At 44.6% G+C, this 27,052-nt stretch overlaps 1 protein-coding gene across 16 annotated transcripts in view; it reads right to left on the bottom strand.

Moving 5' to 3' along the window:
- BTRC (beta-transducin repeat containing E3 ubiquitin protein ligase) overlaps positions 1 to 27,052 on the bottom strand; it is a 278,342-nt gene that overhangs the window by 50,847 nt on the left and 200,443 nt on the right. For all 16 annotated transcript variants that reach the window (XM_056529521.1, XM_056529523.1, XM_056529517.1 and 13 more), the window contains 2 exons: positions 25,845 to 26,076; positions 11,209 to 11,395 (listed from right to left, as the gene is read on the bottom strand). In XM_056529521.1, coding sequence (XP_056385496.1) covers positions 11,209 to 11,395; positions 25,845 to 26,076 — 419 coding nt within the window. The remainder of the gene's footprint in view (positions 1 to 11,208; positions 11,396 to 25,844; positions 26,077 to 27,052) is intronic.

Raw genomic sequence — 27,052 nt, forward strand, 5'->3', positions numbered from 1 at the left:
GAAAAGAACAACCTTAACTTCAGAAGCTCATAAGTACTGAAAGGATTAAGATTTTTTAATAGAAGTAATTTACAAATCTGTTTAACTTTCTGGAGCCAGTTGATATATATAAAAAAGACGTGCAGAAACAAGATTTAACAGGGTGCATAAATGTACCCACTGTATGATGAAATGTACTTTTCGATTATTAAAGAGCCGCTTTCGTTGTCTGGACTGCAGTGGGGGAGCACTTCTGTATAAACCAACACGTGTATGTGAGATCATTATTGCGTGTTGCATTTTGCACAACATTGCTGAAAAGCATAACATCCCAGGGGAGGTTGCAGAGGACTTCAGAGAAGAAAGCGAGATCTCTAGATACTACTAAATTAATAAAATAGTAAATATACATATATACTATCTATGTATATACACACACACAGATGTATTAAAATGAAAAAAATAGGGGGGCGTGGCTTGCCGCGAGCAGAGATGGCCGCCTGAGCTGTGAGCTCCGTAAACCCTGAGGCCATTCATTCGCTTAATTTGCACTCCCAGCCTGTGCTCTCATGCCGAGGGGCACCCGCCGGCGCCGGAAGACCCCGCCATCCTGCACGGACCCTCAACAGCTCCCTGGGGCCATTACACGCTACCTGCGCCAAGTCTCTGCCTCAGCCCCGGCCTCTCCTCCGGCATCACCAGGCCACGAGCGCGCGCTCCGTTCCCGCTCAGTCGGCCCTGCGGTGGTGCGCTCTGCTATTGGATCGGACCTGCCCAGCTACCCTCCTGACTCTACGGGGACCCCTGCACCGTCACCTTTGCTGCCGCTGACTGCTCCGGACCTCGGTGTGCTGCCTGGAGGGACAGTCTGCCCGCCATCTTCCTCTCCCCCTGAGGTGGGGGTGTCTGCAGGGGACCTGGGCTCCATTCTTGTGGATTGCTGCACTGTGGAGGTAGGTGCCTCTCCGGCCCTGTTTCACCCTATACCTCCATCTGGGACTGCCTCTCCTCCTCTGGACCCCCTCATAACATCCTCGGCCCTGCTAGGCCCGGACCCCAGGGACTCAGGGTATTCGCCTGGAGCTGTGCTGTTTAAAGGGCCATCGCCTCAGTTCCTGCCCCATACCCAGACACAGGGCTTGTCACCTACAGTCCCCTTGGCCTCCTTCTCGGCTCCTCTCGTGCCTGGGCCCTCTGCTGGAGTTCCAGGTTCTGACAACCTTGTTGCTGAAGTTGCTGGGACTGATCCCCCTGAGGCCCTTATCCCTTGCACCTCTCCTAAACCGCAGAGGAATATGTCTGCCTCCAGGAACTCGGCTGGGCGCCCTGGGGCACCCACCCCTTGGAACACACTCACACAGCCTCAGGAGGCTCCTTCTTTGTCTGTTGCGCCCGGTGGCTGGGAGGCTGGCCTGGATTCCGAGTTGGAGTGTTCGGGGGTCCCTGCTCCTATCCCGGCTACCCCTGACCTCTCTCTATTGCTTTCTCAATTGCCGACAAAGGGGGACTTCAAGGTTCTTATTGCTGAAGTCAGAGAGGCCTGCAGGGCCGAAATAGCGGATATGCGCCAAGATCTCCAACATGTCTCAGGCCGAGTGGACGACTTAGAAGAAGCTCATGACTCTACTAGGTCCTACATTGCTAACCTGCATGAAACCGTCTCTGCTCAATCTGCGTTTCTGGGTGACCTGCATTCGCATGTGGAAGACCTTGACAACAGGGGTAGGAGAAATAATATTAGGGTCCGTGGATTGCCTGAGGCTACCCGGGACGAAGATCTTCATGCTACTCTGGAAGCTATCTTCAACTTGATCCTGGGTGAACCCTCGTCCCACAAGATTGCACTGGATCGAGCCCACCGGGCCCTCCGCCCTCGCCCTACCTCTGGCCCTCCAAGGGATGTGATTTGTTGTGTCAATGACTTTCAACTGAAGGAGAGAATTATGGCTAAATCACGCACCCTTCGGGACTTTGATTTTGATGGGGCACCTATCCAGCTGTTCCAGGATCTTTCCTGGATTACCCTACGTAAGCGCAAGATGTTGCAGCCTCTCCTGTCATCTCTACGCTCGGCACAGATTCCCTACAGATGGTCCTTCCCGTTTGCTCTCCAAGCCCGTCGGGATGGACGCTCTGCAGTTCTACGTTCACATGCTGATATCCCGGAGTTCTGTGCAGCCTTTGATCTCCAAATCCCGAAGCTTCCTGACTGGGCTCTACAACCCCTTCCCCCTCCGCCTCCTCCTGTATGGCAGCCAGTTCGAGGGAAACGTCGTGGAGGTGGTAGGGGCCAGCCTGCTCAATCCTCATCTGGATCACGTCATGACCCTACCTGAAGGATATACTGGAACTAAGTCCTGGGCCCACACGTTCTGTGACTACTTGTCTGGTTCTCGTTTCACCTGGCGGGGTGCTGTGTTCTTTTACTTGCAATTTACTATAGTTGTCTTTTACTGCTGCCTCTAAAATAACGGGTGCCCTTCTGGCTCCCTTTGTACAGTAGGGATTTGGCATGGCCTTTAGGTGGAAGGGGTTTCTATTCTTTGGTGTGACCTCCCTCTGATGCGTACTTCCACTTCCCCCAGTGAGGCCATGACAAATATAGTAACGCTGTTGTTTATTCTTCTTGCATTATTGATTTGTTTTACTAAGGTCTCCTCTCTGGCTCTAGTGCCAGTGGTTTGTTTACCGTTTTGTATCCCTGTTTGTCTTTCCCTTTTGTCCCCCCCCTTTTGTGTCCTGCTCTTCCCCTTTCTTTCTGAGTCTCCTCCTGTTCTTTGTCTCTGCTCTTCTTTTAGGTCCAGTACTGAACGATGGTGGTCTTTGGACTCGGGCTGGGTCAAGAAGGGTTGTCAATCTTATAGATATTGTTAACAAGCGATCTGAACAGGCTTTAATATTGAGCTTGGATGCCGAAAAGGCTTTTGATAGATTGGGCTGGCCATTCATGTTCGCCACTCTACAGAAATTTGGGATCACTGGTGACTTCCTCACTGCGCTGCGGGGTCTCTACTCCTCCCCTACTGCCTCTCTCAAGCTCCCGACTAACTCCTCCCCTCCCTTTACCCTTTATAACGGCACTAGACAGGGATGTCCGTTGTCCCCACTGATTTTTGCCCTTTGCATAGAGCCGCTGGCGGCTCTGATCCGGGGGAGTTCGAATGTCTCTGGAATCTCCCTTCATGGGAAGACCTTTAAGATTTGCCTTTTTGCAGATGACGTTTTACTTACCCTCACTAACCCTCTCTTGTCCTTACCTGCGCTGTACAAACTCTTGCATGAGTATGGCTTGGTATCGGGCTATAAGGTCAACCTTTCTAAATCTGAAGCAATGTCTGTAAATCTCCCACCCTCTCTGGTCTCCCTACTTCGTTCTAACTATTCTTTCCGCTGGTCTCCCTCTGCCATTAAATATCTTGGAGTCTCCATCACCCCTACATATGCCTCGCTCTATTCTGTAAATTTCCCTACTTTGTTCAGAGAGCTACGTTCTTTGCTAGAAAAATGGAGATCGCAATACATATCCTTTTTCGGGCGAATTGCTGCGGTTAAAATGACCATCCTTCCTAAATTACTTTATTTTTTCGAAACGTTACCGGTACGGGTTCCGTTGGCTATGCTACGGTCCTTTCAGTCGGCTATTTTCCGGTTCATTTGGGACGCTAAAAGACATAGGCTCCCTATGACGGTCATGATGGCGAACCGAGTTTCTGGAGGTCTGGGGGTCCCAGATGTCACAAAATATTATTGGGCCGCACACCTCCGTCACCTAGCTGCATGGTCTACTCACTTTGCTTATAGTAAATGGATGGAACTTGAAAAATTATGGTTGGCACCTGTCCATCCTAATTCTTTCCTATGGTCCTTCCCGCTTCCGTCCCCTGCATGCACCCTTTTAGGTCCTATGTCTTTCACGAGATATGTCTGGACTTATTGTTCCAGGCGATTCCGACTCCTGTCCCCTTTCTCCCCAATGCAGTCTTTTCTCTACCACCCTGACTTCCCTCCTGGAGGCACCTCACTTATGGTTCGGGAATGGGGCTCGAGAGGTTTGTTCTGCTGGGCTGATGTGGTACATCCTATTACTCGGACTCTTCTGTCTTTTGATGACCTGAAATCTCGTTGGGAACTCCCAGCCTCTGCGTTCACTCACTATACCCAGCTCCGACATTACCTATCCTCTCAGAGGGGCTCGCTAGTGGTTTCGCTCCCTACGAGTTTTGAGAGGTTGTGTAGGAGTGGACCACAGACGAAGGGACTGCTCTCGAGTATTTACTCCCTTTTAATCTCCCCCGTGGACGGAACCCTCCCACCGTTATATGGGTCGCTGGGAGGAAGTCCTTAACACTTCTATTACAATTCCTCAGTGGAGGGTAATTTGGGATAGGGCTTCTCGGGCCTCCATATGTACAGCTTACAAAGAGACACAATACAAATTGCTTATGGGTTGGTACCATACCCCTGTCCTCCTCAATAAATTGAACCCTGACATCCCCCCGCAATGTTGGCGATGTGGTGTGGGACTGGGGGACACTTACCATATATTCTGGTCCTGTCCGCTGATCTCTCAATTTTGGGTAATGGTGCAGCGGCTTATCCGTGACATATTGGGAGTTGGGGTGCCCCTAGACCCTTTAATCTATCTCTTACATTTGTCGACTAGGGCCTTGTCTGGTCGACCATTTAAGCTATTTCTACACATCGTCCTGGCAGCGAAAACTCTCATTGCAAAACATTGGAAACAGACTTCCCCCCAGTCTGAGGGTGAACTCCTGGCCAGGGTCCGTGAAATTCGCTCTATGGAATCTCTTACTGCCTCTTTGAATAACACTATCTCACAATTTCTTTCAGTATGGGACCCATGGGACAGATTCACGGATAGGCAACCTCCTTGATCTTTTAGCTCCTTTTGGACCTTTTCCTCTCTTCTTGCTTCTCTCAACCCACTTTCCTATTTCTTTGTACGTTTCCTTTTCTGTTCCCTCGCCCCTCTGTTTGACGTTGTTGTCTTAGTCACCCTCTCCACCCCCCCCCCCTCATGTCTAGGACTACTTGATCCAAATGTGCGGTTGTTAACTATAGCATTACTGTGTCACAGTTGTGACTACCTGACTTGATTGTTGTGATTTGGATTATTACTTGCTTGCATTTCTCACTTACTGTGGGGTACGTCACCCCGATCATTCCTACTGGTGTGTATTTTTCTGTCTGAATATAATAAAAATTTACAGTTGAAAAAAAAAAAAAATGAAAAAAAAAAAATATATATATATTGATTCACCATTATTACTGAAACAATAGAAGAAGAAAAAACACACCTGTGTTGAAAAGACTCATAAAAATGTGAAAAACAAAACAAAAAAGAATCGCTTGAAAAAGACGAGGCAGGCAAAGGAGCAAACAGCCAGAGATTTTACTCTGCTTTCTGAAACTTTATAAATGCCAGAAAACACACCTCTTTTCCTGAAAACCATGCCCATTTTGTAGTTTTTTGTTTTTTTCTCACTCTGAGTGATTCTGATACTGTCAGTTTTTTTCTGTTGCACATTCTGTTGCACGGTCCGTGCGACAGAGTGTAGGCGCAAAACCCGACAAAAATGTCGGAATCCTGTTAGTAAACGAGGGCCATAATCTTCCTATTGATCGGGATGCAGCATAACATAGAAAGAGATGCAGCTGGTCTCCGGTGCTAGTGCCAGGTGCCAAACCAGACATGATCCCAATGTTCAGAAACGGCGCACTGCTCAGAGATGCTGTAAACATTAAAAACTTGCTTAATCTTTTATAGTAATGAATAGCAACAGCTGCCCAGGGAAGATTTTCCCTCACACGCCTTGGCAGCATTCTGAGTATCATTCTTTACAGGAAATATATAGAAAGGGGATGTTTTTACTTCCTCAAGAATTTGTTTGTAAAATACTAAATTGGATCATTAGGTTATTACAACCCTTATACTTTTCTGTCATAGATGCATTCTAGGAGCTATAAGTTTTTTCTTCCATCCAATAAGCTGTAGAAAGGCTTCTTTTATTTATTAATTTTTTTTGGCATCTTGGCAGTGTTGGAAAAAAAAATGAATTTACGTGTTGACGTAACCAAGTTACTGTTCTCTTTTTTTTGCCCCATTTAGGATATGTATTATTTATTAACTACGGAGGAATAGGGAATGACCTGCAGGATGCAGCTTGGAGCAATGGGGCAGATTTACTAACACTGTCAAATTCTCAGACAGTGCAAACTTGGCTCAGGCTGTTGATAAACTTGGCACAACTTTGTTGGCTGAAAAGTACATTTTGATTGTCGCCCTAGAGGACTGAAAGTATCACTGCCTGACAGTGAAAACTGTTAGGGAAACTATTAGGTCATGTCAATAGGTAGAGGACTCTTGCAGACATTGCAGACATTGCTAGGCCGCTGTGGATGATCTTGATCTAGAGCTAGATGTGGGTCCTAAAAATGGAACCCATATCTATCGGGCATTTATAGGATAGGTCATAAATTTACAAATTGGAAAACAGTGTAAAGGAGAACTCTAGCCAAATGAAATTACCTCTATATAGCTGCTCATGTTTAAGCTGCAATTTACTTTGCAATGTAAAATGTAATCTTTGCTGAGCCCATACCCTAGCAGGAAGTCCAGTAATTCTTAGCACACATGATGACTGTAGGACACCAGTTTGCTGGTTTCAGCAGCCATTTTGGGCCCTACATCCCTTTTAGAGATGAGCCAACTTACAGTAAATTCAATTCATCACAAACTTCTCGGCTCGGCTGTTGATGTCTTATCCTGCATAAATTAGTTCAGCTTTCAGGTGCTTCGGTGGGCTGTAAAAGGTGGATACAGTCCTAGGAAAGACTCTCCTAGGACTGTATCCACCTTTTCCAGCCCACGGGAGCACCTGAAAGCAGAACTAATATATGCAGGATAAGTCATCAACTGCCAAGCCGAGAAGTTCGTGACGAATCTAATTTACTGTAAGTTCGCTCATCTCTAATCACTTTCACACTCCCTTCTCCTCAGCTCAGAGAGCCGAGAGTGCTTCACTGTGCAGTGTGTAATTGTCCCTGAGTGGCTGAGGTGCACACACCTCCCTCATCTATATTCTCTGCTTTTCTAACCACGTGACCTGCTCAGCTCTCTCATTGCATGTATAAGAATTGACTGAGGAGAAGATTTCTTATGACAATTAAAAAAAAGAAATATATTATGGTATTGTTTTCTTTATTTAATTTTTCAATGAACTAACCAAAAACATCCTCAACAAGAACCAAAAATGTAGAAAAAAATGAAAGATATCTAGGATTATTATAAAAAGCATCTAGCTGTAAAACAACACTGCATTTTTGTCCTAAACACATTCCAAGTACCATATTACTCATGATTCTGTCCCAGCAAATAATAATTTTCACCTGACTTAGTACTAGAAATACAGTTCCATCTCCGCAGATATCTAGCTGCAGTACGGATTGAAGAAATGCCGCTGTTGATATAGTAAACTCATTTTACATAATCTCTTTACCAGTATTAAAAGAACTAAATCTGTGCCCTGCCAACTGAACCTGGCGAGACCCAAAGCCTTGATGATTAATAGGGTACATGTGTATAAAGTTTACGCCATTGCTTAGCCAATATTAAACAAAAATACAATATTCATTACAAACTGAGGGAGTTTACATGGATTACTGCTGTTTGCTGAATTACTCTGTATAATTAGGCCGTCCCAATTCAGATTTAGTAAAACCATATCCACACTCAGAATTAAGTGTCTGAGGTAGGATTGTTATGTATTTTTTCTTTCGCTATAAAATTAAATTATGATGCCACAAAGAAGCTCCCTCTTTTCAAGCTACAAAAAGTAGATGTATATTTTTAGTTTTTTGGATTTAAAATGTCAACAAGATTAAAAATGCTTGTCTTTACAGATAGTACCCTTGTCGCTGCAAATCCCTGGCTATTACCTATTAGGAAACGTTTACACTTAGGTTGGGTGCATATATAGGCCTTGTGTACTACTGAGAGTTCCATGTAAATTTAGGACGATAATTCCATGCCCTTCATTGACATGCTGAGGAAGAGGGGGTATTATTAGCCGAAAGGGTAAGAGTTATCAGCCAGAGGGGGCACAGTGAAAAGAATGGATCCTGCCACTCTATGCTGTGGTATACTTTGGCTACCCGTTTCAAGTTGCTGAACATTACCACAACATTTGCATTGTGTGAACCTACAGAATTGTCTGATGGCTGAAATGGGATTAAAGGCCTCGTATGCACTCCCCCCCCCCCCAAACATGGCTGACGCTCTCCCAGCCTCATATTCACACTCTTTTTTCCAATAAAGTTCCCGTCCCTCTGACTATTAAAGGGGTACTCCGCCCCTGGACATCTTATACCCTATCCAAAGAATAGGGGATAAGATGTCTAATTGCGGGGGTCTCACAGCCAGCGATCTCTGTGCAGCACCTGGAGTTTGTTTAGAAAGCTGGGTGTGGGTGGGAGAGGTCATGACGTCAGCACTATGCCCCCTTGTGCCGTCATGCCTTCAATGCAAGCTAAGGCTAAAAAAAAAAATACAAAAACTATTTTTTGGGGGGATCTGACCACAGGTCCTCTTTTAACATGGTAAAGGCTCAGGAAATTATGTAACAGTGCCTATTGCTGGAGCCACTGCTGGTGCCAAGGGGATGTCAAGGCAAAAATGTATAATATATAAAAAATAAAGAATAATTGCAGTGTCTTGAAATGTTTAGACACTTAAAACATTGCTTTACTTATCCAAAAAGATGAACACCATTATGAAAAAAACAGGTATCTTAATTTAATATGAATAGGGAGAGTAAAGTAATAAATAAAGTAACGTAAGCTTCTCAAGTCCAGTGTTCAAGTAAACCAACAGGTCATGTTTTCAGGGTTTCCTTAGTATTGCACAAGTATTATTGTTTTCAGAGTATCAGACATAAGCATATGTTCTCTCCCTGAAATAAACTCAAATCCAAATATTTTGGGAGAATTTGAGGACTGGAGTAGAGAGACAAAGCTCTATCGAGACATCAAACAGAATCATGACGGGACCTGATGACATTTTTAGACGGCCAAGGACATGTCTTCTTCAGGAAACACATCATCCATTAACATTAGAACATAGTTTAAAAGAACCGTATTACGACTTAATATGTTTCATATTTTATGTTTCTTTTCCTAAAGTGGCTCTTGCTTGAAAAATAGGGAAGATTATTGAGTTAGAAACTCACAAAAGATGGCTTAATGCAAATTTTCTCATTCATATTTACAGGGGCTATTCTAAAAAGCTGACTGCTTTGTGGTTCCAGGAGACAGGTAATAGGGCTCCATGGGCTCATAGAACAGAGAAGAAACAGTTTAACTCTGGCAGATTCAGGAACACTTATCCTCTGTTCTAAAAAGAACATGTTAATGCTCCTAAAGGACATTAAGATTCTTGTTTAAAGGAACGCATTTATAAAGTAAAAATATGGTATATGATAACTAGCAGCACAAAGGATACATAGGATCATCCCTTTTGTTAGGTGCAAATGTAGATCCGTGTACACACAGCTGCATTTCTACAGCATTGGGGAACCAGTGAGGCAAGAACTTTCTTTTAATTAAGTTTTAAAACAGTCCACGCCTTTTATAAACACACACAAACACACACAAACACACATATAAACACACTCCGCATCTCTACAATAGAAAGGACAATCACAGCAGATGTCAAGAGTGACAACAGCTGTGATCTGTCCTTAACTGCAGGTACTACTACTCCCAACATGGAGCACACTGCTCCATGCTGGGAGCTGTAGTGCCTCCATTAATAGACAGATCTCCACGAGTGTCAATCCTGACACCCGCTGTGATCCTTCTGTATAATTTATAGATGCGGCCGGCTGCTCTTCTATGGTCCCCTGCACAGACGTATATATACACCTAGAACCATCTGGCCAATCACAGCTCTCTGCGGGAAATATGAATAGGTATATATATATATATATATATACAGCAGTGCAGGGGAACATAGAAGAGCGGCCGGCCGCATCTATAAATTATACAGAAGGATCGCAATGGACCCCGGGCGATCTGTCAATTAGTACAGGTACTACTATTCCCATCATGGGAGAGTATGTTCCATGCTGTGAGTAGTAGTACTGCCTAAAAATTGTACAAAAAAAAAAAAGTGAAACACACACACACACTACATTTTTATTGCCCTGCCCGCACACATAAATTGATCCGCTTAAAAAATAAAAATTTTGTTATAAAAAAATTAAAATTTCATTAAATACTATCTTTTTTATTATTTTATTTTAACGGTACCCTACAATTTTTTTTTTTTAAAAAGGTATCTTTTTTGTATGGCTAAAGTCCAAAAAATAATAAAAACAGGAGGCAAAAACGCCAACGGGAGGAAAATGCCACGGTTTCTGTGCAAAAAAAACCAAACTAGGTTTTGTAGGGCGTTTTGGAAAACCAGCCTCTGAGCCCAAAATAGCTGAAAAATTACAAAAGGATTAAAAAAAACGCCAAGTGGATCTGGCATTTTGCAGTTTACTATTATCTTGCAGCTAACATCCAAACGCGGCGTTTTTTCGCTGAAAAAACACTGTGTGGCAAAATTACGGCGTTTTTGCTAGAAAATTCTCAGTGGAATTCCAGCCTAATTGGGCTTGTCAAATCTGACCACTGATCTTTACCCATCATGCATCTGACATACTTAAAAGCGATGAGTTAATCAACAAGGACTAAGGGGGTCATTAATTAAACCACATCAGCAGCACAGATGCCAAATATTGCTAATTTTTGCACATAAATGTTTTTCGAGCGAAATAATAATTTATGGAGAAAAAAAAAAGGCATGTACGCCATCCGCGCTAAGGGGGCATCAAGAAGGGATAAAGAAGGCTGATAGGGGGCTTGGCTTTACATGGATGGGGCATGTCAGGGGTGACTTTGGGAGGACTTGTAACACGTAATATATGCATACCCCCAGCTAGCCTAAATATCTGCGCCAGGGCAGCAATAGCACAGCTGGATTTCTTAGAGGCATGGGCCTCTTAGTCAAACCAGTAGCCCAAAAATGGGTGGAGCTAGTAATTGGGCACAAAGGTTTGACAATCCTGAAAAGAAGAACAACCACTAAAAAGGTAAACACATTTTATTAAACAGCAACAATGGCTCAGAACATCAGATTCTTCCATTCAGAGGGTTAATGCTTACCATCCTCTTCTCTCTGCCAGTCCTCTCCACAAGGAGTCTGTTCGGACCATTCTTTCTATAAGTTTTTTCCACAACATACCATCTGAGGTGACTCGGTACCACTCCTTACATACTAACTCTGCAGAGCACAGTGACTGCGCATCCAAGTAGGACAAGATATTTTCTGCTATGTGATCCAGTCCACGAGCTGCAAGTACAAGTGAACAACATAAAGTACAAGCAGTACAATGAAGGAGATACTTTATGGTAAGAAAAAGAACAATGGACTATGCCTATAGTGGAGATCATAACTACTCTGGAAAGAGTTTAAAGGGGTATTCCAGGAATTTTTTTTTATTTGACTATGCTACAGGGGCTGTAAAGTTAGTGTAGTTCATAATATAGTGTCTGTACCTGTGTGTGACGGTTTTCTCACAATTCTTATGTGATTTTCACCCCACTATTTATTTTTAACAGCATACAAAATGACTGTTGTCTCAGATTTTTCCCAGGTTGCAATGCGGCCGAGAACTGACTCACTAGTCAGCTGATGACAGGAAGCCTGTCTGCTTCAATGGGTGGAGCGATCGCTTGGTGGGAGAGAGATCAATCTGCAACTAATGCAACAGCTGTAGGCACCCTGATTGAAAACCACAGGTCTTTTGAATGGATGCAGCTCATTTATGTTTCAATGGGTGGTGTGGCTGATGTGTGGGAGGGAGGAAAATGGAATTATGGGATTTGTAGGCAAAGAAGAAAACTCAAAAAGGAAATACAGTACCAGTTCACAAAAAGCTAGCCACAGTATTATGGTAATATCACAACATAGTCATTTAGCAACAAGACAAGCGCAGATCCTTCCTAAGCATGTCCATTACTGTCTGCCAGGTATGTACTAAAATCACCTTATGCTGGAAAACCCCTTTAAAGCTTATCTTCATATGCTGCACAGTGCAAATAACTTTTTACTTCCCTGTTTCCAATGTCCAGGACAGTGTTTCCCAACCAGTGTACCTCCAACAGTTGCAAAACCACAACTCCCAGCATGCCCGGACAGCCAAAGGCTGTCCGGGCATGCTGGGAGGTGTAGTTTTGCAACAAGTGGAAGATGCAAGTAGCCCCTGGGGGCAATTGGGCAATCCATTAAGACACTGCTTTATTTTGACCTATGCAGACATCCGTTCCAGCTGTAGCTGCACCTACACTGACAACTACTTGCATCTTCTATCTAAAGGAAAACCAGTGATATTAGTTTTTTTCTGAGTTTCTGAGACTAAGGGTGCGTTCACACGGCCGTCTGTCCCCGTTTTTTTTTTTATCCCCATTTTGGTTCCGTTCTTACAGGCTGTAAATGGATTAAAAATGGTTTTAAAAAAATCTCATTCATGTCAATGGGATTTTTTTACAATCCGTTTACATCCGTCTGTACCAGTCTGCACTCAGTTCCATTTTTTTTTTGACGGCAGAAAAAATGGCGCATGTATTTTTTCTTCCGTCAATAAAGAACGGAAGAAAAAACGGATACAGTAAATTTAACATTGAAGTCTATGGAAAGCGGATGAGCCTTTAAGGTCATCCGTTTGCATCCGTTTTTTCAATCCGTTTTTACTTCAGAACCAAAAAATTATGTTTTTTGGGGGGGTTTATTAACTGAACAATAACGGATCCAAACTGCATCTGTTATTGTCCGTTTTATTTTAAATTCCGTTTTTATTTTTGACGGGTCTAGACGGCCGTGTGAACGCAGCCTAAAATGTTTAATAAGGAAAATGTATAAAATGGTACCTGTCACCATCAATGAAAGTTAATATATTTTAATTTAACCTATTTGAATTACTTTTCTAATATACTTCTTAATAAAAAAAATTACTTTATGTGTTAAATTAACCCCTAAAATGTGGGCCATTAGGGGTCCTCCTTCTGGTCCTGCCTGCTGTCCTGCTATCAGATTGTCTCCTGCAGCAGCCTGGCAGAGACAAAAGTCAGGAAATGCAGGTGGAACTTCAGCTCACCGCAGTGTATAGAGTATTTTCCTTTGAGCTGAGCTAGACTGTATAGCATGGTTTCCCAACCAGGGTGCCTCCAGCTGTTGCAAAACTAAAACTCCCAGCAAGCATGGACAGCCAAAGGCTGGGAAACACTGCTGTAGAGTCATGGCGCATTCAGTACATAGTTCTAAACATTGTGCTGGATATTTTTGTTCCATTTTACAGCTGCTGGGCAGAGCTCAGAGACTGTAGAGTTCAGAGCTGATTTGGGGGGGGGGGGGGGGGGGTGCGGCCTCAGCCAATCACAGCTCATCACACAAATTGTTCTAGGCTGTGTGTTCAGAGCAGCACAACAGAGTAAGGGAGGAAGTTCTACCATACAGGGCTTCATAAGATGTCACGCCTGCTGGGGAACACCCCTTTCCAGTTCATAATGCTGACTGAGCAGAATATAAAGCACAAAATCGGGGTAGAAAACTAAAATAAATTATAAAAAATAAATAAAGGCAGGGTGTGGTTTATTATGGTGGAAGGAGTGAACTAGGAGGATTAAAAAAAATGTAAGAGCAGTTGTCTTTTCCTTTCTACTAAGGAAGAAGTCGTCCCCTGAAAGACTGCTCGTAGGCTACAGAAATTATGTTGCAGCACCCAACCATCTTTAGGCACCTTAAAGGGGTACTCCACCCCTAGACATCTTATCCCCTATCCAAAGGATATGCCCCCCCCCCATAGACTTGCATTAGGGGGCGGGCGTCACAAGGGGGTGGGGCTGTGACGTCACGATCCTCAGGCCCCTGCATCGCCAGTCATCAGGCACAGAACGAAGCTCGCTCCGTGCACCAGATGACAGGGGTACTGCAGGAGAAATCGCGGGGGTTCCCAGTGGTGGGACCCCCGCGATCAGACATCGTATCCCCTATCCTTTGGATAGGGGATAAGATGTCTAGGGGTGGAGTAATCCTTTAAGGTATACAATATAAAAAAAAACATTTAACATTTCCCGATGAGAGCACAGACCAGATTTAGGATGAACTGGAACATCAATTATGAACCAGACCCTCCCGGCCACCATGACTGGCTGCCCTCACATATGTTACTTTGGCTGAATGGGAAACACGATTCCACAGACAGTATTAAAACTATTTTAAAAAGTCTTTCCAGACAAGTGGAGACGGTTATAGATATAAGAGCTTATAAAGCACAATACTAAAGACCTATGGAATGAGGTGTCCAACAAGCTCATATAGGTGTGATGGCCAATTTGCCAGATATTTTTGGCCATACAGTATATAGTATTCTTCAGATACAGATCTACGGATATAGCAGTATAAAAAATAGCAAATGCCAGTTAATAAATAATAGGCTGGGTAGATCTGTATCCGAAGTTTCTCTTTGTGGACAGCCCTTTTCTCTTGTCTGTAGAGCAGGTTCCTCCATAAGGCAGACCCTATTTGATGTCCATATACCCTGTAAATAATCACAGGTCCTATAACAGTCCTGAGTCCTACCAATAACACTAGGTCTACAGGTGGCACTTACAACCTAGCCAACATCATATAGTAAGTGTTTCAGTGTCAAAATTATTGGACCCATCATATCCTATTGTCTGAACTACTGCAATGTTAAAAGGGGTTTTCTGGGACTTTTGTTTTAATTTTATTAATGGTATATCCCCTATTAATATTTGTTCAAAGATGGTCCAATGCCTGGCAACGCTTATACTGTACAGAGAAAAAGTCAGAAGCAGATAGCGCCATACATGGTGTAGTGGCCATGCTTTGTTAATGCAGCTCAGCTCCCATTCAATGTAATACCGTATCTCAGCATGGTCACCACACAATGAAAGAAGTGGTCTGCTTCCAGATGTGTTCCCTGTATATAAAGGCACTGCAGCTATGGAAAACAGCTGATGGCAGGGGTGTTGAATCAGATATTGATAAATAAAAAAAAGGTTCTGTATGTGTCAATACATACCCTAAGGGTCAGTTCACATGTCCTTATTTTTGCTTCAGGTTTGCTGCAGCGGATTATGCTGCCCATTGACTTCAATGAGGAGCAAAATCTGCAGCAAAAAGTAAAGACATGTGAACTGACCCTTAGGGTATGTATTGACACATACAGTATCCTGCGCATGTTTGATGCTGCAGATTTGAAGCAGTGTTCACTCGTTTACTCTACATTGAAATATACAGCATAAAATCTGCAGCTTTAAATTCGTAACATCAAATATGCGCAGAATATTGTGGGTGTGAATACACCCTTAGGGATACTGTACGCGTGAATAGACCCTTTAGTGTTCCTCCACACGGGCAGGATCTTTTGTAATTTTCCAATGGTGGGTTTTCCGCATAAAACCCCATTGAAGTTTATGTAATCTGCTGCAGATTACATTGATTTTAATGGGGTCTGCAGCGGATGTTTGTCCGCGGCTCAAACTCGCAGTGGAAAACTTGCTTGTGATCTGCCCTGTATGAACGTACCCTTAGGCTTTAACATATAATAGGATGGTGAAGGCTTTGTTCTGAATGGATTCCCTATTATATGGATTAGCACATTTTGTTGGTGTAGGAACAATTTTATTTTATTCCAGAAAATGTTTTGTGAATATAGAGCTCAGATAGATGCCAAGATACTGGCAGGAACCCTCTCAGTAAGCTACGCCTGAGACTGCCCTGCCTTACAGGATAATTAAACCCATTTTATCTCCATCAATATACCAAAAGTGGCAGCTTAAGAGCCTGATTAATGTCGATGCATTTGTATTATCGGATTTATATCTGCATACAGTAAGGGGGTTTTATATACTCTTTAGAATAGACAGTCAGAGCTATTAAAATTCTTAACCACCCACTCAGGCTTAATCTTCACCCAAATCTCGAAGGAACAGACGTCTATAAACCAAAGATTGTTGCACTCATAACCTCGTCCTGCATCTTCTCGGTGAAAAGGGAGCAGAAAATGAAATAAATAAGAACTGGCGGGAGGTTATTTCTGTACATGTCACATTTCAGTAGCATGATCAGTATATTACCAGTTTTCTCACAAGGGAAGTTGAAGCAGCTACTATAAAGCTTCTGTTCTTCACATCATTATACTGGGTTGTTAACTATTCGTATACAGCACAGGCTGCTCCGAGTCACATGTGGGAGTAGGCACAGTCCGTCAGGTGATTGTCATAATGGTCAAGGAATCCCATGCGACCTTACCGCGCAAATCAATTTCAACTCTTCAAATTGGAAACTCACCCAAACAAATTATTCGTCTACAGAAATGCTTGAATTTTTTTTTTTTTTTGTAGTCACTTTTTGTATGTTAGAAAATCACAAATTATATCTCAGTTCTGCACTGGAAAACACTGACACATTTTGGGAGAAAAAAAAATACAATATTAGGATAGGGTCACACGCAGTGTATCGGCAGCGTATTTGACACTGCAGATGCTCTGTTGGCAGTCAAAGGGTGAATACGGAGCATGCTCCCTGCAGCTCTGTATGTATGCTCATAGCAGCGGATTTTCCGCCTGCAGTCACAAGCTGACACACAGAGCTACCTGGCCGCAGCAGGGAGCTCACTCTGCAGTCCCTCTGTGACTGCCAGCAGCGCATAAACAGCGTTAAAGGGGTACTCCGGTGAAAAACTTTTTTTTTTTTTTTTAAATCAACTGGTGCCAGAAAGTTTAACAGATTTGTAAATTACTTCTATTAAAAAATCTCGAAGGAACAGACGTCTTAATTCTTTCTGTACTTATTAGCTGCTGAATACTACAGTGGAAATTATTTTCCATTTGAAACACAGAGCTGTCTGCTGAATCAAGAGCACAGTGCTCTCTGCTGACATCTCTGTCCATTTTAGGAACTGTCCAGAGTAAAAGGAAATCCCCATAGCAAGCATATGCTGTTCTGGACAGTTCATAAAATGGACAGAGATGTCAGCAGAGAGCACTGTGCTCATGATGTCAGCAGAGAGCACTGTGTTTCAAAAAGAAAATAATTTCCGCTGTAGTATTCAGCAGCTAATAAGTACAGGAAGGATTAAGATTTTTTTTATAGAAGTAATTTACAAATCTGTTTAACTTTCTGGCACCAGTTGATTTAAAAAAAAATAATTTAAATGTTTTCACCGGAGTACCCCTTTAAATCATTAAATACATTGCGGATGAACTGTTTGTGACCTTGGCCTAAAGGTAAAGACAGTATATGTGTGTATTAGGGCTGCACGATATGGGTAAAATGTGCAATTGCGATTATGGGACTAAATATTGCGATATCGATATGTGATGCGATATAATAAATAAATGGTGAAATCTCGCCATTTCATGTCCAATCTCCTCCCTTTTACAACTATCTATGCACAACGCCCATTTCAAATCTCCTCCATTTAATTTCAACCCCCCCCCCCGTCCCATTCTCCCTTCATGGTCACATCTTCTCCCATCACATCTTCCCCCTATGTCACATCCCCCCCCCCCCCCGTCACACTCCCCCCGTCACAATCCCCCCCCCTGTCATCACACTCCCCTGCCATCAAACTCCCCATCACAATCTCCCCCCCGTCATCACACTCCCCCTGTCACAATCTCCCCCCCCCCGTCATCACACTCCCACCTGTCACAATCCCCCCCCCCCGTCATCACACTCCCACCTGTCACAATCTCCTCCCCCCCGTCATCACACTCCCACCTGTCACAATCTCCTCCTCCCCCGTCATCACACTCCCACCTGTCACAATCTCCTCCCCCCCCGTCATCACACTCCCACCTGTCACAATCTCCCCCCCTTTCATCACACTCCCACCTGTCACAATCTCCCCCACTGTCACAATCTTCGCCTGTCACATTCCACCCCCCGTCACACTATTCCCCCCCCCCCCCCCCCCCCGTCACATTTTGTACTGCAGCAATACACTAGGTTTCCCGGGCCTAATTGCTGCTGAAAAATACCTTTTCCCATTTGCCAATCACTGGCCTGACACGTGACACCGCTGCGGCCAGTGATTGGCTGAAAAGGGAAAGGTCCTACTGCTTGTATGGACAAGAGATGAGACATCAGACAGCATTGAGGGAAACGGCATTGAGGAAATCCCCATAGCAAGCATATGCTGTTCTGGACAGTTCATAAAATGGACAGAGATGTCAGCAGAGAGCACTGTGCTCATGATGTCAGCAGAGAGCACTGTGTTTCAAAAAGAAAATAATTTCCGCTGTAGTATTCAGCAGCTAATAAGTACAGGAAGGATTAAGATTTTTTTTATAGAAGTAATTTACAAATCTGTTTAACTTTCTGGCACCAGTTGATTTAAAAAAAAATAATTTAAATGTTTTCACCGGAGTACCCCTTTAAATCATTAAATACATTGCGGATGAACTGTTTGTGACCTTGGCCTAAAGGTAAAGACAGTATATGTGTGTATTAGGGCTGCACGATATGGGTAAAATGTGCAATTGCGATTATGGGACTAAATATTGCGATATCGATATGTGATGCGATATAATAAATAAATGGTGAAATCTCGCCATTTCATGTCCAATCTCCTCCCTTTTACAACTATCTATGCACAACGCCCATTTCAAATCTCCTCCATTTAATTTCAACCCCCCCCCCCGTCCCATTCTCCCTTCATGGTCACATCTTCTCCCATCACATCTTCCCCCTATGTCACATCCCCCCCCCCCCCCGTCACACTCCCCCCGTCACAATCCCCCCCCCTGTCATCACACTCCCCCTGCCATCAAACTCCCCATCACAATCTCCCCCCCGTCATCACACTCCCCCTGTCACAATCTCCCCCCCCCCGTCATCACACTCCCACCTGTCACAATCCCCCCCCCCCGTCATCACACTCCCACCTGTCACAATCCCCCCCCCGTCATCCCACTCCCACCTGTCACAATCTCCCCCCCCCCGTCATCCCACTCCCACCTGTCACAATCTCCCCCCCCCCCGTCATCCCACTCCCACCTGTCACAATCTCCCCCCCCCGTCATCCCACTCCCACCTGTCACAATCTCCCCCCCCCCGTCATCCCACTCCCACCTGTCACAATCTCCCCCCCCCGTCATCCCACTCCCACCTGTCACAATCTCCCCCCCCCGTCATCCCACTCCCACCTGTCACAATCTCCCCCCCCCGTCATCCCACTCCCACCTGTCACAATCCCCCCCCCCCGTCATCCCACTCCCACCTGTCACAATCCCCCCCCCCCGTCATCCCACTCCCACCTGTCACAATTTCCCCCCCCCCGTCATCCCACTCCCACCTGTCACGATTTCCCCCCCCCGTCATCCCACTCCCACCTGTCACAATTCCCCCCCCCGTCATCCCACTCCCACCTGTCACAATTTCCCCCCCCCGTCATCCCACTCCCACCTGTCACAATTTCCCCCCCCCGTCATCACATTCCCACCTGTCACAATCTTCCCCCCCCCCCGTCATCCCACTCCCACCTGTCACAATCTTCCCCCCCCCGTCATCACATTCCCACCTGTCACAATCTTCCCCCCCCCGTCATCACATTCCCACCTGTCACAATCTTCCCCCCCCCCCGTCATCACACTCCCACCTGTCACAATCTTCCCCCCCGTCATCACACTCCCACCTGTCACAATCTTCCCCCCCCCGTCATCACACTCCCACCTGTCACAATCTTCCCCCCCCCCGTCATCACACTCCCACGTGTCACAATCTTCCCCCCCCCCCGTCATCACACTCCCACGTGTCACAATCTCCCCCCCCCAGTCATCACACTCCCACCTGTCACAATCTCCCCCCCGTCATCACACTCCCACCTGTCACAATCTCCCCCCCCGTCATCACACTCCCACCTGTCACAATCTCCCCCCCCCCCGTCATCACACTCCCACCTGTCACAATCTCCTCCCCCCGTCATCACACTCCCACCTGTCACAATCTCCTCCCCCCCGTCATCACACTCCCACCTGTCACAATCTCCTCCTCCCCCGTCATCACACTCCCACCTGTCACAATCTCCTCCCCCCCCGTCATCACACTCCCACCTGTCACAATCTCCCCCCCTTTCATCACACTCCCACCTGTCACAATCTCCCCCACTGTCACAATCTTCGCCTGTCACATTCCACCCCCCCGTCACACTATTCCCCCCCCCCCCCCCCCCGTCACATTTTGTACTGCAGCAATACACTAGGTTTCCCGGGCCTAATTGCTGCTGAAAAATACCTTTTCCCATTTGCCAATCACTGGCCTGACACGTGACACCGCTGCGGCCAGTGATTGGCTGAAAAGGGAAAGGTCCTACTGCTTGTATGGACAAGAGATGAGACATCAGACAGCATTGAGGGAAACGGCATCTACATGGACCGGGAGTAGGTGAGCAGAAGGTGTTTTTTTTTATTTATTTTTCTCCCTGCACCCTTTTACTTAGCTCAGTGTTTTTCCACCAGGATGCCTCCAGCTGTTGTGAAACTACTACTCCCGGCATGCCCGGACAGCCTTTGCCGATCCGGGCATGCTGGGAGTTTTAGTTTTGCAACAACTGGAGGCACCCTGGTTGGGAAACACTGAATTTTAGTAGTTAAAGGGGTACTCCGGTGAAAACCTTTTTTCTTTTAAATCAACTGGTGGCAGAAAGTTAAACATATTTGTAAATTACTTCTATTAAAAAATCTTAATCCTTCCTGTACTTATTAGCTGCTGAATACTACAGAGGAAATTCTTTTCTTTTTGGAATGCTCTCTGATGACATCAGGAGCACAGTTCTCTAGGCAGCAGTGCTAACCACTGAGCCACCATGCTGCCCTTAGCATACATCTGCTATGTCAGCAGAGAGCACTGTGTTCGTGATGTCATCAGTGTTCCAAAAAGAAAGGAATTTCCTCTGTAGCATTCAGCAGCTAATAAGTACTGGAAGGATTAAGATTTTTTAATAGAAGTAATTTACAAATATGTTTAACTTTCTGCCACCAGTTGATTTAAAAGAAAAAAGGTTTTCACCGGAGTACCCCTTTAAATTTGTTTTTACCTGCTGTGGCCGGCCGAGACTGCAGCAGCACACGGGAGCCGGCCCGAGCAGATAATTGCAAGTTTTCCCGGGGGGCCGTATCACTATATCGCAAAAAGCAAAAATCGCGATTCGACTGCTTTTGTGATGTATCGTGCAGCCCTAGTGTGTGTGTGCGCGTGTATGTATATGTGTATATATATATATATATATATATATATATATATATATATATATATCTCTATCTATCTCCACACACACACTTTTTTTATTGGATGCTGGACTGAAGGAGTGTATAATTTGTGTACGCATAGTCCAGAGCTACTGAATATTTAAATCCGGGCATTATGACACCCATAAAAAGAGATTAGCACTTTGCCATCTATGATCAGTACTGGACAATTAAAGCATTTTAGGGTATTTTTGCACAATGGGTTTTTCCAGCATAAAACCTATCGTAGAATGTGCAGCAGAAATTTGTGGCATACCCTGCCACACGTTTACCAAAAGGTGAATGAGGTTACCCTGTGTCCAGGCTACCCAATCCACACAAATTCAGCATAAACGTAGAGACGTGTCGCATCTTTCTGTTTCTGCGGATTTCAAGTCTTCAAGGCAGGAGAAAAAAAAAGCCACACCATAGTTCAGATTGAAAACAATGGTAAGGCGGAATCAAGACAGACTCCAACCTGTGAAAATAATTTGGTGTGAACAAAGCCTAAAGCTGCAGCCACACACTGTGGAAATCAATAATGATAATATTTGTTTATATTAAAGCCTTACGTATAGATTTTCTGCTGCCAAAAATCAACATAAGAGGTGCATGTTGTTGCTACCTTTTTATGCACTCTAATAAAGGAGGATTTGCTTTTAAAGGATTTCGCATTTACGTGCTGGATCATCTACCGTATTTTTCGCCGTATAAGACGCACTTTTTCTTCCCCTGGGGGGGGGGGAAAGTTGGTGCGTCTTATACGGCAAATACACATTAAAACCCTGTCCTATCGCGTCGGTCCCTGCGGCCATCAACAGCCGGGACCCGTGGCTAATACAGGACATCACCGATCGCGGTGATGCCCTGTATTAACCCTTCAGACGCGGTAATGAAAGCTGACCGCCGCGTCTGAAGCGAAAGTGACACTAACCCGGCTGCTCAGTCGGGCTGTTCGGGACCGCCGTGGTGAAATCGCGGCGTCCCGAACAGCTTACAGGACACTGGGAGGGACCTTACCTGCCTCCTCGGTGTCTGCTCCGTGCCGGGATCCCCTGCATCGCCGGCGCTCTCCTTCATCGTTATCACGTCGTAGCGCACGCCGTCCCGTCATCCAATAGGAGCGGCGTGCGTAGCGACGTGATGGCGGCGACGGAGAGCGAGGACACCAGACAGCAGAGATGTTCCGGTGTGACGGGGACACCCCAGGGACACGGTGACAGCGATGGAGGGCGACATCCAGGGCAGCAGTGACGGGTAAGGAGCGGCGGGGACACATGAGTATTACCTCCTATACCAGTGGTCTTCAACCTGCGGACCTCCAGATGTTGCAAAACTACAACTCCTGGCACGCCAGGACAGCCAACGGCTGTCCGGGCTTGCTGTGAGTTGTAGTTTTGCAACATCTGGAGGTCCGCAGGTTGAAGGTTCAGAATCTTTTTTTCTAGATTTTCACCCTTTAAAATTGGGTGCATCTTATATGCCAGAGTGTCTTATATGGCGAAAAATACGGTACTTTTTTGTTTGTATGGAATGCAGCACAGCACTTGCGCAAAGGATCTGTGCACTACGGGAGTCATCTGGGGCGGTGAGCTGGAATAGTGCTTTTTTTCTATGACATATAAAGATTTTGGTGTGGATTTGTTAGCAAGCAAATCAAAATTGACCTAAAATCAACATGGAGTCAAATATCCACTTGCGCAACAAAATCCGCAACACTGTGGATTTATTGGGGACATTGACTTCCCAAATAAAGGCAATGGGGCGATTCAGCACCAAACTGCAGGATTCCGGACACCAAAGCGGACATGTGGATTTGAAGTCTACAACTTTGATCAAGTTCTAATAGATTTTTTTTTTATTTTTTATTTGGAGCTCGTAGATTAGATTCTTTTTACCCATTTTACTGAAACTGTAAGGTTGGGTTCACACTTTAGAAGCTCCGGACAGATAAATTCCAGCGAGCACCAAACAATTCATAATCTGCGGAGTGGATTTAATGTCCTGGCAGAATTTTTAGCTTGGAATTTTCTGTCAGAAATTCTGACCAGAAAATTCTGCAGACTAAATGGTTTCACGGAAAACCCATTCATCTGCATGTTAAGCTTCACGCCCCCCCCCCCCCCCATAGGTTTGCATTGAGGGGGGCGGAGCGTGACGTCACACGGGGCGGAGGCTTGACATCACAACGCTCCAGTCCTGTGATCAACAGTAATCAGACCCAGAGCGAACACGCATCGGGGACTGATTTAACGGGGTGCGGCGTGCAAGATCACGGGAGTCCCCAGTGGCGGGACCCCCGCGATCTGGCATCTTATACCCTATACTTTGGATCACCCCTATGATGTAGATTTTCTTCATGGAAATAACTCAGCTTTGTATACATACCTATATACCATCTATCTACACACAAGTGTTGCCCCACTGTTGCAAAACTACAACTCCCAGAATGCACGGAAAGCCTTTGGCTGTCCGGGCATGCTGGGAGTTGAAGTTTTTCAACAGCTGGAGGTACCCTGGTTGGGAAACACTGATTGACACACATGCAAATTGCAGCTTTAATGCCTAACTTCTTGCTGCATGTAAATAATAACCTCTTCGTGGAAAGGAAAGGAATATTTTTATATGAATATCCAAATAAAAGAGAAGCTCAGGTTGAGCTTTTGGACGTCATTCAGATTGAAGCATTCCTCTTCTCCGCCCCAGTATGAAAGGGGACTCTCTGCAGCAGAACCTCTTGAATAACACTGCTTGTTTCAATTAATCAACTACATCATAAAACATATGATTGACATGTCTGCATCCCAAGAGGTTCTGGGCAGCTGAAAAGCTTTATTGCATCTGTTTTTGTAACGGACAAGTGGCCATCCCCAGGGGCTTAAATCATTAAATCGCACCAGCCCAGAGGGACAACTGGCCCCCAGCCACCCAACCCAGCTGACATCCGACTGTGCATATAAACGCCATTAAAACTTAATATCTCAGTGTGAGACTCTGCCTCAGATAAGACAGACCTGCTTCAGTTTAACCAACTGCTGGCCAGAAACAAAGCCATCGCTTTACGTGAGTTTGCACATTTGGCAAAGGGAAAAAGTAAAATAAAAATAATTGACATGATTTAAGAAGCTGCAGTCAAAACAGTGACCGCAGTAATGTTTTATAAGCCATTCTGTGTCCTATAAGAAATGCTTTACGGAAATACAGCAGATAGAAGCTAGTTGGATGTGAAAAAGCAAAAAAAAAAAAAAAATTATAATAATATATATATATAAATAGCCATTCCTATCAACATGAAGTAGAACATCCATATAATGGACTTCTTTTCTAGGCACAGGCAAGGATATAAATGTATTGAAGCATCAGTATCCTAGAAGGTCAGACAAAGAAATAGCCAGGTAAAATACTGTGGGGTAGATATTGCAAAAGCAGTAGAAATTTGGTGCAAATTTGCCCCCCCCCCCCCCCTTTTTTTTTTTTTTTAGCACAAGTTGCACCAAATTTCTACTGCTTTTGCAATATCTACCCCACAGTATTTTACCTGGCTATTTCTTTGTCTGATCTTCTAGGATACTGACGCTTCAATAAATTCTGCTGAGGTTTTAATAATGTGTATGGCAACCTTAGACTTAATTAGCCCTGGGCACAAGAACAGTGTAGTCTGATTTTGTACTGTCTTAAGGTTGCCATACACATTAGTAAAACCTCAGCAGAACCCATCTACTTTGGCATTGCTTGCCGTCTAAGCAATATGTATGGGCCTCCTCGCTCCGCCGGTGAATGGCTGAGCGTTATTTTCAACTGCCCAATCCTTTTTGTTCTTGAAGAGATGAGTCCCAGTCATAAAAGTGTGGCACTCAGACAGCAACAGATAAAAACTTTTGACTAAAAAGTTTAATTAAAAAATGTCTTAAGTTTTTTAGTTTTTATTATTTATTTATAACAACAAGTACACTTTAAACGATAGGTAATTTTCCGACAATAGATTAAAGGGGTACTCCCCCCCTAAACATCTTATCCCCCGCGATCTCTCCTGCAGCACACTCTGTCATGTGCTGCACAGAGCGAACTTCGCTCTGTGCCTGATGACGGGCGATACAGGGGCCAGAGTATCGCAATGTCCCAGCCCCACCCTCTCATGACATCACGGCCCGCCCCCTAAATGCAAGTCTATGGAAGGGGGCGTGGTGGCCATCACTCCCACTCCCATAGACTTGTATTGAGGGGGCGGGGCGTGACATCACGATACTCAGGCCCCTGTATCGCCCGTCATCAGGCACAGAGCTAATATTGCTCTGTGCAGCACATGACAGGGGGTGCTGCAGGAGAGATCGTGGGGGTTCCAAGGGGCAGGACCCCTGCGATCAGACATCTTGTCCCCCTAACCTTTGGATAGGGGATAAGATGTCTAGGGGCGGAAAATCCCTTTAAGGTTATCAACAGCTGGTGGAATGTGAGCTATGAAGCAAAGTGGCTTAATACTTTACCTGGCAGTGCAGTGATGAAATCCCTTTGCAGCATTGGCTTAAGGTAGGTATTTATGTGTCCATGTTGGTAGTGGCACATTCGAGAGATGAGGTGCTCAACAAACTCCACCTGATCGCACTCTGACCACTGCTCAAAGTACTTGACACAAAACTCTTTTTCTTTCTCGTAGTTTGCGGACAGCTTCCTCTGCTTGGGCACAATCATGCTGGAAGTGCCATTGGCAAGTTTAGTCTGCGGAAAAAGAAATAAATATCAAAAATAAATAATTAAAAGTAAAATAAAAGCAATCGTACATGACACACAACTTGGGCACACATAAATCCAGGAAATACATCTGTTACACAACAGGGGAAAAAAGATTCAGACATATAAATTGGCTGAGAGGGAGTATCCATTTGCCTCTGTCAGCCAGAAAACAGCCGAACATCCTTGCAAGGAACAAGGAAAGGACATTACCACCCATGCTGGAAGTGCACTTAAAATACTAGAGACTGTTAAATGGGAACCCAGAGTGACACTTTAATGTACTCAAATGAATTTCATGTTCTTCCACAGAGAAGCTTGCAAACAATTTAGTACAGGGCTATGAATGTGTTTCGGTGGGAGGCTGGTATGCATGAAGACAAAAGGTCAGGATGGAGCAAAAACAACGCATGGGTCCCAAAACTTGGCTGTTTTTATAGATATACCTACTGAAGCTAGAAAGAAAACAACCACAACCAGATAAAGCAGGAATGTCTTTATTATTTAACTATTTGAAGGTCTTCTCAGTTAAAACAAGTTGAAGTGAAAAGGATGATGCAGTGATAGGAATCATATTTATAGAAAATTGGGGATTTTCCTAGCCTTGGTGCTGGAAAATATATTTTTTATCAAAGACAAGAGTATTATGCAAATTACTTTCTATTTACTACTGCAGCAGCAACCAATCATGTTACAGGAAAAAAGAAAAAATTTATATATGCAAATGAGGTATACAAGGTCATCCAATCAGCTTGTGGCATAGTACATAAAACCGCTGAATCCAACTGTGACATCCTCTTTCTTGATGCGAACAGTAACTCAGAAGAAGAAAAACTGGAATAACTTCTTAACCATAGGACTGGAACATCTTCAGGAATTTATAGAATAATAATAATAATCCAGAATTTAAACTGAAAAAATATAAAAAACAGGGATGGGTTAATAGGGTGGGATATTACTAGTC

Source organism: Hyla sarda, chromosome 7 (assembly GCF_029499605.1).
Source record: "Hyla sarda isolate aHylSar1 chromosome 7, aHylSar1.hap1, whole genome shotgun sequence".
NCBI classification, from domain to species: Eukaryota; Metazoa; Chordata; class Amphibia; order Anura; family Hylidae; genus Hyla; species Hyla sarda.